We start from the raw sequence: 18,322 nt of genomic DNA, 5'->3' as shown, positions 1-18,322 counted from the left end.
TGCCTAAAATTAAGAAAAATGCTGCAAAATTGTAGGAGGCGATTCCCCTGTTCTGTGGCTTACTGTATAAAACTATAGAAGACTGGAGCCTTAAAAAGACTAAGGACCACTTCTAATGACATTGCATTTCCAAGGACTCAACATTGCAATAGCCTATTACTCATCTTCCTATTGTTGGCAATTTTAAAGGCCTGGTGAGCCTATGTATCCTGACTCCCTGGGGTACCAGCTGCTATTATATGTCCTTGCCCATAGAAGGTTGTCGTCATAGCAACGACACCATCCGCGAGGAGACGATAAATTACACATGATGATGGCATGAGACACTCTCAACTCACAAGAGCCAGGTCGATGGAAAGGATTCATTAACAACTTTAAAAAACAGTCACGCTTGTGCTGTGTTAGTCTATATGTAGGTTCGCTCATGAACATTAAATAATAAAGATACCCCCCCCCCCCCCCCCATTCAAGTCATCTTGTTACAGTATAGGCCTATGGATGACGTAATTGCTTCACAAGCTACAGTATGGCTGCTGTAGCCTATCTTGCAAGTGCTCTGTATTGAAGGGGTGGTGGAAATGCTGGGTCTCTTAGTTTTGAAGGTTGTCTGTAAATGTCAAAATTATTCATAAGAAAAACAGGAGATAGCTATTGTAGACCTAAACCTAAGGAGTGAGCGAAATCTATAGGCACACCCATTTTGTAATAGCCTACATCTTAAAAATGCGCACATTACCTGCAAACGGTGATGAGATTCTTGCGCTCCACGGCAACACTCCGAGAAATAGAGGATGTTTTTTTTGAGACATCAAGCATAGCCATAGTTGCCTGCACACAACTCGGCTCCATTCGGAGATGGCGGCGCCGCTCAGCCTACTGCTATGAATCCTGCACCACAGGACCCCTCCCTGCCCAGGCGATGCTCCTCATCCACTTTTCTGTTGTTGGTGATGAAAAGAAATTACGCTTTTTTTAAAGACACCCTCGCATGCCTCCACGTTTAAGTCTACAAGCTGAGCCTCGGGACATTGACAATAACAGAGAGCCAAATAATCTATACCGGTATTCCACTCTCTTCTCAATCAGCGAAATTTCCTTCCGTAGGACGAGGGTCTCGACAATGAAACCGTTGGGTGATTGGTTTAGCTTTCTTGAGTGGATGACGTCACACAGATGCTATACATAGCTGTCTGTTATTTTTATTTATTTATTTAACTAGGCAAGTCAGTTAAGAACAAATTGTTATTTTCATTGACGGCATAGGAACAGTGGGTTAACTGGCTTGTTCAGGGGCAGAACGACAGATCTTTATCTTGTCAGCTCAGGGATTTGACCTTGCAACCTCTCGGTTGCTAGTCTAATGCTCTAACCACTAGGCTACCTGCCGTTAGCTAGCTCATCCACTGGCATGAGCAGCATCACATACCTAATGATCTGGGAAACCCAACTTCAGCTTTTGATCGCTGAATTAATTGGGAAATAAATTCAAGCTTCACCAGCTCTACCAATTAATTTTAGTTTCACTGTCCAAATATTCCAAAAATGTGCCCACTAATTGTAATATTTACCTTTCCACAAACTGTCTGGTATGTGTTGCTTGATATGAGCAAATGTATCAACGAGTAGGGCATGAGTCCATGATTAGTTAATGACTAGCGCTACTGCCTGGCCATTGAGCTAGCTAGCTAGCCACATTTGAGTAATCCTGAATGTTGATAAAAGATGAGTTGAACATATTTGTCTGAAAACAGACCAGTCGACAGTTATTGCCCGTCGTGAAATCATGTCTAACCAGTTGGCTAATGTAGCCTGTGTGCCCTGGCATGAGCTCCTGACCTGATAGGTCGTTATCAAGTTCGCAAACGTCACAACATGTTGTCAAACACACTCTAAACTACATTACAAACTTAAAATAGTAAAATGTCACAAATTGCCAACCTATATAGATTGTTATCAATAAAACTTCACAATACGATGCAGAGTGTTCAATTTGGCTGCTGGGGGGCAAAGAGACCTCTAGTGGACTAAACTCCACTCCATGGTGAAGGAAGTTTATGATGAACATCACCAACATAGTAGAGCAGAGACCAGGCTTTGTGAAATCTAGCTCCGACTACATCGATTCACCCAAGATCAATACTTTAAAAAATTTAAATCACGAAACGCCTGCCTTGTACCTATGTTTAACCTCTGTTGTTGGGTGTGTGACGCACACAAAATGTATGGTCACATTTGTGTTTATGTATTGTTTCTTTGTATTGGGAAAGAATGCTTTTACTGAAATGTCAGTCCTCCAAGGTTTCGCCATTGCGATGCATTTATACTACTGTTGGCCAGTAGGGGGCAGTGAGACGTGTTCGCTTCGCACTGGGACTATATGCGATCCTGTACCTGTGTGTTCTCATAATTGAGAGAACCTTTGAAAGAGAAGCTACGTTCTCCTGTTTCATCTTTTATCCTGTGTTACAGGTCAGTAAAGTGCAAAAATACACTGAATACCACACGATCGTTTTGTAACTTGCCTATTGAAGGGAATGTAATGGTTTTCAACAACATAGTAATTGTATAACGTTGTACTAGACAGAAAATGTATTTCGAGTGTAAAATCAAATGATGGTGGTGCATTCCTTTGATCTAGAAAATAATTAATTGTTAACTCCTGAACATTTGTATTTTTCAAAAAGACACGCCTAACAATATCCTAAGGGTTTATATAATTTAAGGTTGTAACTCTGATGTTTAAGAACTTTGTAAATGTTGTACTGTAAATGTTAGAAAAGCTGCTAGCTTAGAGCTAGCTCTGGTTAGCTTTTGGCTAGTTCCGGTGTTGTGCTGAAAAGCTCCCCCCTGCCAGAATCCCCCCATCGCGTGAGTACGCACGCACTCAATTCTTCATTGCTACAACTTGCTTGCTAGTTGAGATTTCTGATCACGTTCACGTTAACTCTTCCCTCTATATATGTGCTAGAATTTCTATTTGTAGCATCTGTAACACATTGTTCTTAAGTGAGAGTTCCAGTGTTTTGGAATCTTTGTCTTATATTAATAATGAAATGTTTAACAATGGTTGTTCAAAATGTTTGCATTGAAATATTGTTTTCATACATATTTTTTTTATTTTTTTTTACATAGACCACACCTTGTCATTTCCATCACAACCCATATTTTGGAGGTAGATGGGTATATTATGTATAATATTCATACATTTATTTGTTTTAGACATGGAAATCATATGGTTGTTATCATAATCTCACAAAAAGGTTGGGTGGAAATATCTTATTTTTCATTATAAATAAATGTTTTCAGCTGTCACCAAGGCAAGTTAATACATTCAGACGTCGTGTTTAATTTTTAATATTAGGAAAACCTTAAAAATCACTTAAAATAATATTCAATACAACTTCATGTACAAATGTATAAGAAATCCGTTATAAATCAATTGTATGATATTTCATTTTCAACTAAAATGGATGTTTAATGACGTGATGGAAATTACATTTGTCTATGGCTGTCTGGGGAAAATGACAAAAATATATAAATTCCTGAATAGTACGATCGCAGCCGTTATCAGATATAGTTTCTAGACAAATCAAAGACAAGTACAATACTGGTAAAATGGTGTTTGAATAAATAAAAAAATCTGAAAGTTTGCATGGCCAAAGTGCCCGAAGTTGCATAATCACCCAGGCACATGATTAGACCACAGGTTACAATAACTGGCAGCTAGTTCATTTTCTGACAAATATTTTCAACTCCTTGTTAGTTTATCCACTGACCACCTCATGAAGGAGGATAGCTACCGTAATTACTGAAATGTAGCTAGCTAGATCACTGGCCAGGCAGTAGCCACTAACTAATCGTGGACGCGTTACCTATTCTTTGATATATTTGAGTTAACTTGCTCATATCAAGCAACACATACCAAATTGTTTGTGGAAAGGTAAAAATAACAATTACTGCACTCGTTTTGTGAATGATCGGACAGTGAAACAAAAATAGATTACTAGCTAGCTGGTGAGATTTTCATTTATTTCCCAATTCATTTGGTGACCAAGCTGAAGCTGGGTTTCTCAAGTTGTTGGGTCGGTGCTAACTGCTCATTCCGGCGGCGCCAACTAAACAGACGGCTCTGTAGACGGTCCCCCCATCTTTGACATTATGGTGATCTCAAACCACATCACAGAAATTGATGACGACTCAGCACAAAAAAGCTGTTGAATGATATCACTGTCAAGACAGCTATATTTTCTTCATCGTCCTCACATTCACATTAAAATATATGTAAGAAACACCCACACACACACACTGTAATGAAATTAACAATTTAGTAGGCAATATTTTCACCACAGCCTTTGCGATATTCCCATCCCCCACACAATTAACCATGAACTGGTGATGAGAAGTTCGGTTCTTTTTATTGATTCAGATCTTTTTGACTCGTTCAGTCAAAATAACAAATCTTTCGACTCATTTCGTTCATTTGAGTCAGTCATGCCCAGAGCACACAGGACCCCCTACTGGCGAACAATGAACTGAAAACTTGAAATTCAAGTTTCTACAAGCCTCTCGTTCACCATAGGGGGCTTATTGGAGTTGTCATTTGTGACTGAGCCTTGTTGACGTGTGCTTTAAACAATGTACATTGTTTAAAGAAATAGAAATACGATTATTTCTTGATACATTTTAAACAAGGTCTAGACTAGTTGTAGCCGCAACCGGACTAGATTGTAAACGACTCATGGCGGAATGCATTCCTTGACTGCTGTGATAATCACAATGTCGTTCGTGAACTGCAGCCCCCCAAATGATTAATTATCGAGTTTGAGTTTATTGACCTGAGGCTGGGTATGTTTTGGTTCTACAAAGCTGTGTCCATCATAACATTCAATAATACACTGAATTAAAATATAAAAACGTAACGAATAGTTTTGGTCCCTTGTTTCATGAGCTGAAATAAACGACCCACTGGTACGCTCCCTAGCAATAATTGTATTGTTTAACTTTCTGACATCGTTCTGACTAAGAACTTTTTCATGTTTGAAAATAACATGTTCATTCAACAGAAGGGAACTGCTATGGGTAATAAAATGGCCCCAAATGATGCCAATCTTTATGTGGGGTTGTTTGAGAATAATGGGATTTTCACCCCTAACAATCCATTCATGCGCCATATCAAGCTCTGCAAACGCTTCATTGATGACATATTCCTTCTATGCCAGGGCACAGCAGAGGAACTTCATCGATTCCACTCCTTCATCAATACAAGCAGTGAACATTTGAAATTCACCTTCCCCTTTGATGTGCATGAAACAAGTTTTCTGGACATTTTGATAAAGACGGAGGGGGGTGGCTTTAGCACGGACCTATACAGGAAGCCGACGGACATTAATTCCCTGTTACGCAGAGCTTCCACCCTACACCCCTAAAAAAAGAGCCTCCCCATGAGCCAATATAGTCGCATACGCAGGATTTGTAGTACACAGAGTGACTATGACAAACAAGCCGACTGTCTGGATGAGCGTTTCAGACAGCGGGGTTACCCAGAGTGGCTGTATGAGGCAGGATGACAGCCTCACGCCCAAACCACCCCACCCTCCTGACCAACGCATTCAATGCTTCCTTCAATACTCCCCACTTGGTAAACAGTTTGACCATATCATTAAAAAACACGGGCACATCTTAGGCACTGATCCACAACTGGAAAATACGTTTAAAGAACCCCCACGGGTAGTCTTCAGATGCGTCCCCCAACATCAGTCAAATGGTGGTGAGGTCTGATCTCCCACCGGTGCCACATAGCACCTTCCTAGACAATGTGTCTGACGGTAATTACAGATTTGGCCGATGTACCCAGTGTAACTTAACGAACAAATGCACAATGTTCGATCACCATATCACAGGCAAAGGCCATTAAGATTAAGGGAATTATTACGTATTCCACCAAAAATGTGATATACCTGATCAAGTGTATTTGTGGTCTATGTTATGTAGGGAAAACGAAAAGACCTCGGAAAACAAGGATCGCAGAACACAGGAGTAATATCAGGACCCTTGACCTGAGAAACTCTGTGGCTGCGCATTTCACGGAGGCTCGGCACAACATTAGCTCTCTGAGATACATTGGTATCGAACATGTTAAGACTCCTAGGATGGGGGGGTGCTGATAATCTATTATTGAGAAGAGAATTGTATTGGATTCACTGTTTGTGCACCATGTCTCCTAAAGGTCTGAACCAGGAGTTTGATATCAGACCATTTCTTACATGAATATGTCACTTTGCTTTGTCTTGCCTTCCAGGTCTCCTACTTGGTCATTATACGATTCTGTAACTACTACATGTGGCCACCTCATTGATACCAAATTATTAGAGATAAACAAATTGTTTTTGAAATAGGTCACTGGAATGATATCTAAGGCCAAAGTTCCTCCGACGCATAATGGTCATATGGGCGGGTATTTCAACAGTTTCCAACAGAATATTTTTTTTTATTTTTTTTTACTGTTGCCTAGGTTTTAACTTGAACCCATATGTATGTATCTAATCTTTTATGACAAAATGTACCTCTGTGATTCATTTTGATTGATTAGGGAATTGAATTGTTTCCATTGCGCTAATGTGAGTGAGTGCTCACTTCCCAAAATATACACATTTCACCTCACATAACAATTGCGCATTAGCCCAATGGAAACAATTAAATTGTTTGTTTGAACTGATGAAGATCCGTTTCAGATCGAAACGTTGTCAATAAAACTGGATTTGGGAGATTTAACAGTGTCTGGGCCTTCATGTTCTTTACTGAAATAAAAGATCCCAGAAATGTTCCATACACACAAAAAGCTTATTTATTTCAAATTTTTGAGAATTTGGCAGTATGTCCAACTGGCCACACAACCGGAGACCACGTGTATGACATTGTGTGGGCGAGCCGTTTTGCTGCTGTCAACGTTGTGAACAGAGTGCCCCATGGTGGCGGTGGGGTTATGGTATGGGCAGGCATAAACTACGGACAACGAACACGATTGAATTTTATTGATGGCAATTTGAATGCACAGAGATACCATGACGATATCCTGAGGCCCATTGTCGTGTCATTAATCCTCTGCCATCACCTCATGTTTCAGCATGATAATGCACAGCCCCATGTCACAAGACCTGTACACTTCCTGGAAGCTGAACATGTCCCAGTTCTTCCATGGTTGGCATACTCACCAGACATGTCACCCATTGAGCACGTTTGGAATGCTCTGGATCGACGTGTGCAACAGTGTGTTCCAGTTCCCGCCAATATCCAGCAACTTTGCACAGCCATTAAAGAGGAATGGGATAACATTCCACAGGCAACAATCAACAGCCTGATCAACTCTGTGAAGGAGATGTGTCACGCAAATAAATGGTGGTCACACCAGATACTGACTGGTTTTCTGATCCATGACCCTACTTTTTTTATTTTTTTAAAGGTATCTGTTACCAACAGATGCAAATCTGTATTCCCAGTCGTGAAATCCATAGATTAGGGCCTAATGAATTTATTTTAATTTACTGATTTCCTTATAGGAACTGTAACTCAGTCAAATATTTGAAATTGTTCCATGTTGTGTTTATATTTTTGTTCAGTATAAATGAATTGCATTCATTATTACACCATGCCATCAATTGTCAGTTCTAAAAATGTATTTTTCTTTTCTAGGCTCATGATCTATTTTCCTGCATGAATATGACAGATAGTTGGAGGTTGGAGAAGGTCTCGGTAGCCGCTGAGCTGGAGGAGCGTTTATTAATCCTGCTGTAGGGCTCATTGCGGCCAGCACTAGTAATTCAAACAAACGACTTCAATGAACGAGTCACTCAGATAAACGAATCATAACTCTCGAGTCAGTAAAAAAAGGTCGCGAAATGCACATCACTACAATGAACAGCTGTTTGCAGAAGTGGGCAAGAGCAGCAAGGTTGCTGTAGACTCCCACATTCACCAGTTGTCTTTGACAGCTGATTTATGGGATACTAGGCCATACATATGTATGGTAAAAATAAGGCTGAGCTTTAGGAGAGGAAAATCCATAGGCCTACAGTTGTAAGGGCAATTGGACAATTGTATCCTACACAAATGTCAACACCCTTTTTACAGGTTTACATATGAGGACTAAACCCTCGCCAGACCCACTCCAGGTCATTCCACAGAAGCCAGAGCCATGCATGCACGATTGCACATTGAAACTGAGGGTCCATATGCCCATTCATTTGTTAGGAGAGAAATATACAAGATATAGCCTACACAAAAATGTATGCAAACATATTGCTTTTGGATACCATTTAGAGCATTTGGAGCATGTGGCACTGACATCTCTATAAACCCTCAACTTCACACTATTATTTAACCTCTGCATTCAATTATTTATTTAAAACCTAATGCGTTCTTATAGGAAATCATTCTAGGCTGTTTCACTGTGGCATGAATGGCATCAGACCTTTCCATTTGGCCTATTTGTTCTCATAGTTGGCCACCAGATGGTGTATGTAGACCATATTTTATCCATTAAATTGCACAGTTTGAAACTATAGTATAAGGAGGGCTTGAATCACATTTGGATGAAGTTAGATTATTTATTTTTTTTAGATATAAATTAGCAATATATGAAACCTACACAGCCTGACATAGTGTATGTAGGGCAATTTACAACATTTACGGTTTTCTTTCTTGCAAGAAGCTGGTAATTGAAATGTTAGTTGAATGTTAATTTCGACTAAAGGCTACACTATAGTGTGTAAGTATGACATGTGTAGACAGCCTGGAGAAGGATGTTCAGGAGGTCAGTGTGTCTGCTCTAAGCAAATAGGAAGAGACTAGACCAGAGATAGAGTTGAAGGGAAAGAGAACCACTATGTCTACCAACTTGTATGTCACTGACTGGGGAAAAAATTCACAACCAGGGTCAATATCACTTCAACAGTGCCTCTTCTTGTGTTCTCTGCAATGGTCTGGGAAATTGAAGTGATTCCAAAATGTTTTCAAAGGGCCATCCAACTTTGTTGACTGTTAACAGTAATGGGATTCCTTTATTTCCACTGATAATTAAGGAATCTCTATTATATCAAAGGAGAATTGCAAGAATGTTACAAGAGTCATTCCAAAACGTTTCTAACCAATGAACTATTATTGGATTATTTGGAGAATTCAGTCTCTTGCCATGTTCATTCGTACTCGCATGGGCTGAAATGTCCTTCTTGGCTTGCCAAGTTGCCTTTGAATCCCCCATTTGTTCTAAAACAGGTATTATTAGATGTCTTAGCCACCACCACCATTTTGTGTTGGTATTTATCTTCGCTGTGCTATGTGGATGAGAGACGCTGGTGGGTTATGAGTCAGGTTTTGCCACTAAGACTCGACTCCTGCAGACACAGCCTGGCTACATCTTGCTCTGGGACGAGACCTCATGGCTGGCTGTGAAATTCCAGACCCGGTCGCGAGGGCGTTTGGGACAGAGAAGGGTTTTGGGAGCGAAGGCTTTAAGTTGCCCTTCCAGGTGCAGAAGCTTCCACTGACCACCTCTCTTGGTCCTCTTGTCTGTAACCCCAGTTTTCACGCACATTGGAGTTCTGGGGGCAGTACTGTCTCGAAGGCAGAAACAAATGTTGTTGGTTAAGATTAGGCAAGTAATCACAATTGGTTAAAGTTAGGTTAAGGGGTTGGGTGAAGTTTAATAAATATATGAATTGGTTAAATTTAGGGGTTGGGATGAGGTTAGAAAACAAAAAACAAACCAGCGACCTTGAGTATGGCAACCCACGTATATCTGCAATTAATATTCAAGGTACACAAGCCTGTAACAAAAGGAGAGTTTAGACTGACCATTGTGGAAATAATACAGTCAACTGTGAGAGAAAAAAAGAAAGCGATGAAAAACTCTTTTTTTCCCATCACCAGCTTGGGTAAACCTTCCCTGAAACGTACAGGTCAATATTTGCCAGCGGCGGAAACGTGATCATCTCTAAAGCAGGCCTAGCAGGAATACAGTCAGTGCGACAGAATGCCTTTTGCGGTTAATGACGAGAGAAGGTGTGTGTGTGTGTGTGTGTGTGTGTGTGTGTGTGTGTGTGTGTGTGTGTGTTTGTTTACGTCCCACTATTGACATTTTGGTAATATTTGGTTGAGATGTTGATCAAGGAGAATTCAACCTTTATTCACCCACTCAAAAATACAGCCAGAAGTTAGCTGAATTCCCAGTGTTATCACTGCGCTTTCAACAATTAAAAAGCACAAAGTTCAAATGGGATGTCAAATATTTTGTATTTATATAACAACTTAATGTTATCACTGTGCTTCATCTAATAGCACATCCAAATTACATGGATTGCAGTTGAGATTAAAGGAAAGTATGATTATTATAGCAATTGTGAAAATCTACACCAATGCATGGAATGTTGAACATGCACGCGTTTTAAGATTGCATAAGAAGACATTGCTAGTTACATTAAGCCTTCTGTAATGTGGCCATGGATGTGTTACTCATTTTAAGGTTTAATAAATACTGTTACATTAGTTTGTAAGATAGTGTTAACTTTCGGCTATTTCCTGTATTACAAAAGTATTATTGAATTGTGTTTGGTTGGCAACGCAACCAAATATCAACATTTCAAGGATAGCTAATGCTTGGATAGTTTCATCTGAACCACTGGTTAAATCCTATTTTTTTACTTACATTTTTGGTTTAGTTGGAGACGTGAATCCAACATAGCCTATTAACTTGTTAACAAATTCTATTTACTGTGTTGCAAAGTGATACCGAATTGATGAATTGAATTGATACAGTACCTTTCGAAAGTATTCACACCCCTTGACTTTTTCCACATTTTATTGTGTTACAGCCTGAATATAAAATTAATTCAATTTAGATTTTGGGTCACTGCCCTACACACAAGTTAAATAAAGGTTAAATACATATTTTCTCATAAAAAAACAATACCCCATAATGTCAAAGTGGAATTATGTTTTTATACATTTTTACAAATTAAAATGAAAAGCTGAAATGTCTTGAGTCAATATGAATTCAACATCTTTGTTATGGCAAGCCTAAATACGTTCAGGAGTAAAAATGTGCTTAAGTCACATAATAAGTTGCATGGACTCTGTGTGCAATAATAGTGTTTAACATGATTTTTGAATGACTACGTCATCTCTGTATCCCAGACATACAATTATCTATAAAGTCCCTCAGTCGAGCAGTGAATTTCAAACACAGATTCAACCACAAAGACCAGGGAGGTTTTCCAATGCCTCGTAAATAAGGGCACCTATTGGTAGATGGGGGGGGGGGGAGAAAGCAGGCATTGAATATCCCTTTGAGCATGGTGAAGTTATTAATTACACTTTGAATGGTGTATCAATACACCCAGTCACGACAAAGATGCGGGCGTCCTTCCTAACTCAGTTGCCAGAGAGGAAAGAAATCACTCAGGGATTTTCCCACAAGGCCAATGTTGAAAAAAGAAGAAGTTAACTTTATGTCCTGAACACAAAGCGCTATGTTTGGGGCAAATCGAACACAACACATCACTGAGTACCACTCTTCATATTTTCAAGGGTGATGTTGGCTACATCATGTTATGGGTATGCTTGTCATCGGCAAGGACTAGGGAGTTTTTGGTGATACAAAGAAATGAATAGGATAACCTGATTCAGTCTGCTTTCTAACAGACACTGCGAGACAAATTCACCTTTCAGCAGGACAATAACCTAAAACACAAGGTCAAATATACACTGGAGTTGCTTACCAAGACAACTCATGTTCCTGAGTGGCCTAGTTACAGTATTGACCTAAATCCGCTTCAAAATCTATGGCAAGACATGACAATGGCTGTCTAACAATGATCAACAACCAACTTGACAGAGCTTGAAGAATTTTTTAAAAAATGTGCAAACATTTCTAAAAACATGTTTTCACTTTGTCATTATGGGGCATTGGGTGTAAATGGGTGAGAAAAAAATATTTAGAATTCAGGCTGTAACACAACAAAATATGGAATACGTCAAGGGGTAAGAATACTTTCTGAAGGTACTGTATATGTACTGTATTGTCTATTTATTGTTGAACTCTAGGTTGAATTGAAGCAATAGCTGTTGATGACTTTGCAAATCATCAAGTCAACTCAATCATCAAGTTTGCAGACGACACAACCATAGCAGGCCTGATTACCAACAATGACAAGACAGCCTACAGGGAGAAGGTGAGAGACCTGCCGGACTGGTGCCAGGAAAATAATCTTAACGTCAACAAAACAAAGGAGCTGATCGTGGACTTCAGGAAAAAGCAGAGGGAGAACAACCCTATCCACATTGATGGGACCGCAGTGAAGAAGGTGGAAATCTTCAAATTCCTCAGCGTACACATCACTGACGATCTGAAATGGTCTACCCACATAGACAGTGTGGTGCGCCTCTTCAACCTTAGAAGGCTGAAGTAATTTGGCTTGGCCCCTAAGACCCTCACAAACTTTTACAGATGCACAATTGAGACCATCCTGTCGGGCTGTATCACCGCCTGGTACCGCAACTGCACCGGCCGCAACCGCAGGCCTCTCCAGAGGGTGGTGCGGTCTGCCAAACGCATCAACGGGTGCCCACTGCCTGCCTTACAGGAAGTTGCGATTTTAGCATGTAAATCTTGGTGGGATAAAAAAAAAGTGGGATGCATGCCAGCAAAGCCACTACACAACACAACATTAAACAATACATGAATTGCACTATAACAGTGACAAACGGTGCCCACAAATTACTAGGGCCTACATAAAGCTGTCCCAACAGCAGTCCCAACACCTTACCACTGCTACACCTAGCTCTTAGCGGAGTCTTGTCTGGCAGCAAAACAGCACATTCAGCCTCATTTACTGCCTCTTAAAAAACATAGCTGATATGGCTGACTTGCTGAAACAAATGTGTTTAAACTGACAATTGACATGTACAAACTATGGCATAAGGGGATGAGAAGCAGATAAGAGGCAATCCGTAACTTCGATGAAGACATTAATGAGCGAGCTAGGACGGACGTAGTCAATATAACTATTTGTTCAGCACTTTTGAAGTGTACAGCGACAGAATTCAGGCATGGGCTGTTCTTACAGTGTTCTCCCTGTACACCAATTCAGAACCGTAGGATAAATAAAGGGGACATATAAGTAGACAATGAAAGCTCTATCAATATTCAATGATTACATTTCTCAAAAACAGGTTATAGGCTACATGTGCACCACCAAGTCAAAATAGTAGGTGAAATTAAGAGGTGAAAATAGACCAAATTATTAGGGTGAGGCACATGGGCTCCTAACAGCTTACTACACAACATACACTTAGTATACCTTTCTTAGCTACAGTATACATATCTCCCTGGCATATTACATCATTTATGCAGCAGCATACAAGACATTGTTGGACTCTCCTTGTTGTGCTGTGCTCACTTGAACAGGAAGGTGGTGTGGTGGTCCTTCTTGGCCAAATCTTGTCATCAAACTTTGTCATAAAAGTCTGTAATTCTCTGGATTTATGGTGCTTTCAAGGCAACTGGGAACATGGAAAAAAAGGTGAATCATGATGACGTCAGTCGCAGCTCTAGAAATAGGCCTGAGTTCCTGATTTACAATTCTGAGTAATATGAAAGTTCAAAATGTATTTTCCCAGTCGTAGCTCGTTTTTCCAGAGTTCCAAGTTGTCTTGAACTCACTAAAGTCAGATTTTGCAGTTCTGAGTTAACAGCTGTTTTGAGCATGGCATAAATCATGCTTCATTGACAGCATGGCCAGTGTTGAATGTTTATAATTTAAAACTAGGAAAAGAGACCCTTAATCTTAGACTTGGGACAGCACAGCCACTCCACTGAATAGCAGGCTAATGATTGCTTTACAATGCTTGCAGTTACCCACTGATTCCTTCCAAACCACTCATTGTTGAATTTATGATTTCCAACTTGTTGTGTAATGTTTATGTTCAATGGCCGATGAGCACCGATACGTTTTATCTATAATTTCTCTTCGTTATTTCTCTTCATATGACAAGGATTAAAAAGGACTTGCCAGTAGATTGTCGACTTTATTCATTATGATGACTGCTAGCTAAGATTTTGAAAGTATGATGCTGACATCCAATCAAAGCTACTGTTGATATAACGGGATTTGACGTCATTTTATCTGTGGCCAATGACCTTGAGCCTTCTTGGATGGGCACTTCTAATGTAACTCTATGGCAGCACCCAAGGGGCTAGAGTGCTTGAGCTCTACCCTATGAGTGACAGAACACTGAGCCAATCACGGCGCAAAGCTCCGTATTTTCTGCTGGCTTGCCCCACCACCACAGAAAGCACTGCGCTAGGCTGAAAGCCCTGCATTTTGGAGCTCCCTTACTCAAGAAAACAAAAAAGAGACCGTGTTTGTGTGCAGCTTTATTATCCCAATGTAAACTAATATGTGACACATATTAATGCCAAAATAACATGCCAAACAGGCAAGCCCTTTTTTACATTTTTGCTAAAAATGTGGGGCTCAAAACAGGTGAATGACGAGTCGCCACTGTCTCCAGGACACCTACAGCACCCGACATTACAGGAAGGCCAAAAAGATCATCAAGGATATCAACCACCCGAGCCACTGCCTGTTCACCCCGCTATCATCCAGAAGGTGATGTCAGTACAGGTGCATCAAAGCTGACCGAGAGACTGAAAAACAGCTTTTATCTCGAGGTTATCAGACCGTTAAATAGCCATCACTAACCGGCTACCACCCGGTTACTCAACCCTGCACCTTAGAGGCTTCTGCCGTATATACATAGACATGGAATCACTGATCACTTTAATGTTTACATACTGTACAGTATATAATGTATTCTATGCTACTGTATTTTAGTCAATACCACTCCGACATTGCTCGTCCTAATATTTATATATTTCTTAATTACATTATTTTACTTCTAGATTTGTGTGTATTGTTGTGAATTGTTAAATATCACTGCACTGTTGGAGCTAGGAACACAAGCATTTCACTACACCCGCAATAGCATCTACTAAATATGTGTGACCAATAAAATTTTATTTGATTTTATTTGAAATGCTATAGAGGCCTAAATAGTGTCATTGATGATACATGACTCATAAAGTATGGGTTACCTTTCATTTGCACTTATGAACCTACCCTTTGGAATGACTTTGATAGCAACAGTGAATATATTTTGTTATTAAGAGACCTCTTAAAACCCTGGATGGCAGACCAAATTAAAAGCTGTAGATAGATCAACTCACCAGTAGGAGGTGCTGCCCAGCCTTTAGTTTTTTTCTGATAGTGGATATAACGTTGAAGATCTGACGTTGTTTCAAAGGTACAAATTCAACATTTTATGCAAGGTTGGTCTATGTTGAAAATTGGTTACATGGATGACATAATCCCAGTGGTGGAAAAAGTACCCACTTGTCATACTTGAGTAAAATTAAAGATACCGCTAATAGAAAATTACTCAAGTAAAAGTGAAAGTCATCCACTAAAATACTACTTGAGTAAAAAGTCTAAAAGTATTTGCTTGTAAATATACTTAAGTATCATAAGTAAATGCATAAATAGTTTCAAATTCCTTATATTACAATTTTTTCCAACTGCTTACACACGTTTTCAAAACTGTCTCCTTTTTTCAAAACTCTACACACAATTCCCAAAACTGCACACACAAAATGCAAAACGCCTCACATCTCCTTCAAAATGTAACACCGCGTTCAAAATGCCATAAACACATGTCAGAATGAAGCATTGGGGGGGGGGGGGGGGGTAGTCACCAGTGCTAAGCTACGCTTCATCTCTTCTCCGGCCTGGGTCTGGCCACAATACTTCGTCCACATCACAAGATACGTTTTCTCTCGCCAAACATCGAGGGAAGTATCTCCTAGCATGGCGTATCCAACCTTGGACAGAGGCAACCTCTATGTCCCCACATGCGTCCTCTATTGCCTGGAGAAGCGGCATAGGGTTGGCGATTATACACTTTCCAGCGCCAGGCTGAGAAGAATTCTTCTATGGGATTTAGAAAAGGTGAATATGGGGGTAGGTACAAAACTACAAATTGTGGATGGGTGGCAAACCAGTTTTGGACCAGAACAGCCTGGTGAAAACTAACATTGTCCCATAAAACCACAAATCTAGCAGGGTCCTGATCTGGATCAGGGACAAGCATTGTGTAAATTGCATCGAGAAAAGTGAGCATATGGCCGGTGTTGTACGGACCTAGTGTGGCATTGTGATGGAGGACCCCGTTTTGAGTGATGGGAGCACACATAGTTATATTACCCCCACGCTGTCCAGGGACATTGGTAATTGCCCTCTGTCTTATTACATTTCTTCCGCGGCGCCTGGTTTTGGTGAGGTTGAAGCCAACCTCATCCACATAAATAAATTCATGGCGAATTACATGGGCATCCAGCTCCAATACTCTCTGAAACAGACAAAAGGATATACAGATGAGTAAATATGGTATGTCTGAAGTACTGGAAGTAGTGCTGCATACATACCTCTACAAAGTCATGTAGCATATTCTTGACTCTGTCAGAGTTTCTCTCAAATGGCACCTTGTAAAGTTGTTTCATCGTCACTCGGTGCCGTTGGAGGATGCGTTGTATGATCGACAGGCTTACAGCATTGATGTTGTTAAATATGGTGTCATTATTCAAGATATGCTCTCTTATCTCTCGAATCCTAATTGCATTGTTGGCCAAAACCATATTTATAATTGCAGTCTCTTGTACATCTGTAAACAAGCGTCCTCGTCCTCCATGATGTCTTTGCCTTTCCACTCTGTACAAAATTCAAACACCGTATGTGTTCAGCATAGGAACTGTAAACCATGTACAAAAAAATGTAGTACAGCATGATAACCAACCTTATTCATTCAATGCAGTGCAGTAAATGGATGGCTTAGAGTTACAAATGTTTGCAGTCATACGTATTTTACAGTACATTAGTGTAATGCTAAAATAGTCATTAGATAGTTGCATACCTGTTCTCATTTCTGAAGGTTCGAATTATGGACGCCACTGTAAATCGACTCAAGTTGGGCTGGACTCTCAGTCCAGCCTTTCTCATGGTCAAACCGTGGTTGATCACATGATCAACAAGTGTTGCCCTAATCTCATCAGAGATGGCTCTCCTTCCTTCTCTTCTTTGCCCTCGTCCTCTTCTTCCTCTCCCTCCTACTCCTCTTGCTCTCTGTCCATTGTTGGCATCCATTGTTCAAAACAGGTTATCTGACCTTTGACCTATTTATAGGCCTATACTACAGTAAAGCAGTGATTGGTTAGTGATCAGTTAAGCTATTAGTGTTTGCACATGTAAGGTGTGTGTGTGTGACCTGGTGAATAAGTGTAGCATTTTGATTGGTTGTGTTTGGACAAGGAAAGCAAGTCACTTCCTGTTAGATTTTTGTGTTTTAGATAGAGAATTGTGTGTAGTGTTTTGAAAAAAATGTTTTATGCAATTGACAACTGTGTTAAAGGTTGAGAAATAGCTTATGGTTTTGGATATTTGATGTGTAGTTTTGCACTTTGAGTGAGAGGTTTCAAAAATCGTGTGACATGAAAAGATTTTGTGTGTAAGCAGTTGGAAAAAACTGTAAGCAAACCAGACGGCACCATTTTTATGATATTTGTTTTAATTTACAGATAGCTAGGGGCACACTCCATCACTCAGACATAATTTACAAACGAAGCATGTGTTTAGTGAGTCCGCCAGATCAGAGTCAGTAGGGACGAAAAGGGATATTCTATTGATAAGTGTGTGAATTGGACCATTTTCCTGTCCTGCTAAGTATTCAAAATGTAACGAATACTTTTGGGTGTCAGGGAAAATGTATGGAGTAAAAAGTACATTATTTTCTTTAGGAATGCAGTAAAGTAAAAGTAAATAGTAAAGTAAAGTACAGATACCCCCAAAAAATTACTTAAGTAGTACTTTCAAGTTTGTTTACTTAAGTACTTTACACCGCTGCTTAATCCTATGGTTGAAATTTCACCCACTTTTTTCAAATCCACTATATTTTACAAGTAGATTCCACGTCACAATACGTTGACAGATTGCGTTGAAACAACGTTGATTCAACTAGTTTGTGCCCAGTGGTGTGTGTGTGTGTGTGTGTGTGTGTGTGTGTGTGTGTGTGTGTGTGTGTGTGTGTGTGTGTGTGTGTGTGTGTGTGTGTGTGTGTGTGTGTGTGTGTGTGTGTGTGTGTGTGTGTGTGTGTCACTCACACACATTATGCAATATATAGTATTTTCTATGCTCCTATGATGCCCAGACTGTGTAAATGT

General features: G+C 40.0%; 1 protein-coding gene across 1 annotated transcript in view; it reads right to left on the bottom strand.

Moving 5' to 3' along the window:
* rundc3ab (RUN domain containing 3Ab) overlaps positions 1–1,145 on the bottom strand; it is a 37,112-nt gene extending 35,967 nt beyond the window's left edge. The window contains exon 1 of the mRNA XM_055921868.1: positions 737–1,145. Within this exon, the coding sequence (XP_055777843.1) occupies positions 737–849 (113 nt within the window). The 5' untranslated portion in view covers positions 850–1,145. The remainder of the gene's footprint in view (positions 1–736) is intronic.
* Between the last annotated feature and the right edge of the window lie 17,177 nt (positions 1,146–18,322).

Source organism: Salvelinus fontinalis, chromosome 1, assembly GCF_029448725.1.
Source record: "Salvelinus fontinalis isolate EN_2023a chromosome 1, ASM2944872v1, whole genome shotgun sequence".
In the NCBI taxonomy this organism is placed as follows: domain Eukaryota; kingdom Metazoa; phylum Chordata; class Actinopteri; order Salmoniformes; family Salmonidae; genus Salvelinus; species Salvelinus fontinalis.
The sequence above is the reverse complement of the archived record's forward strand: the minus strand, read 5'-3'. Positions and strand labels throughout refer to the sequence as shown.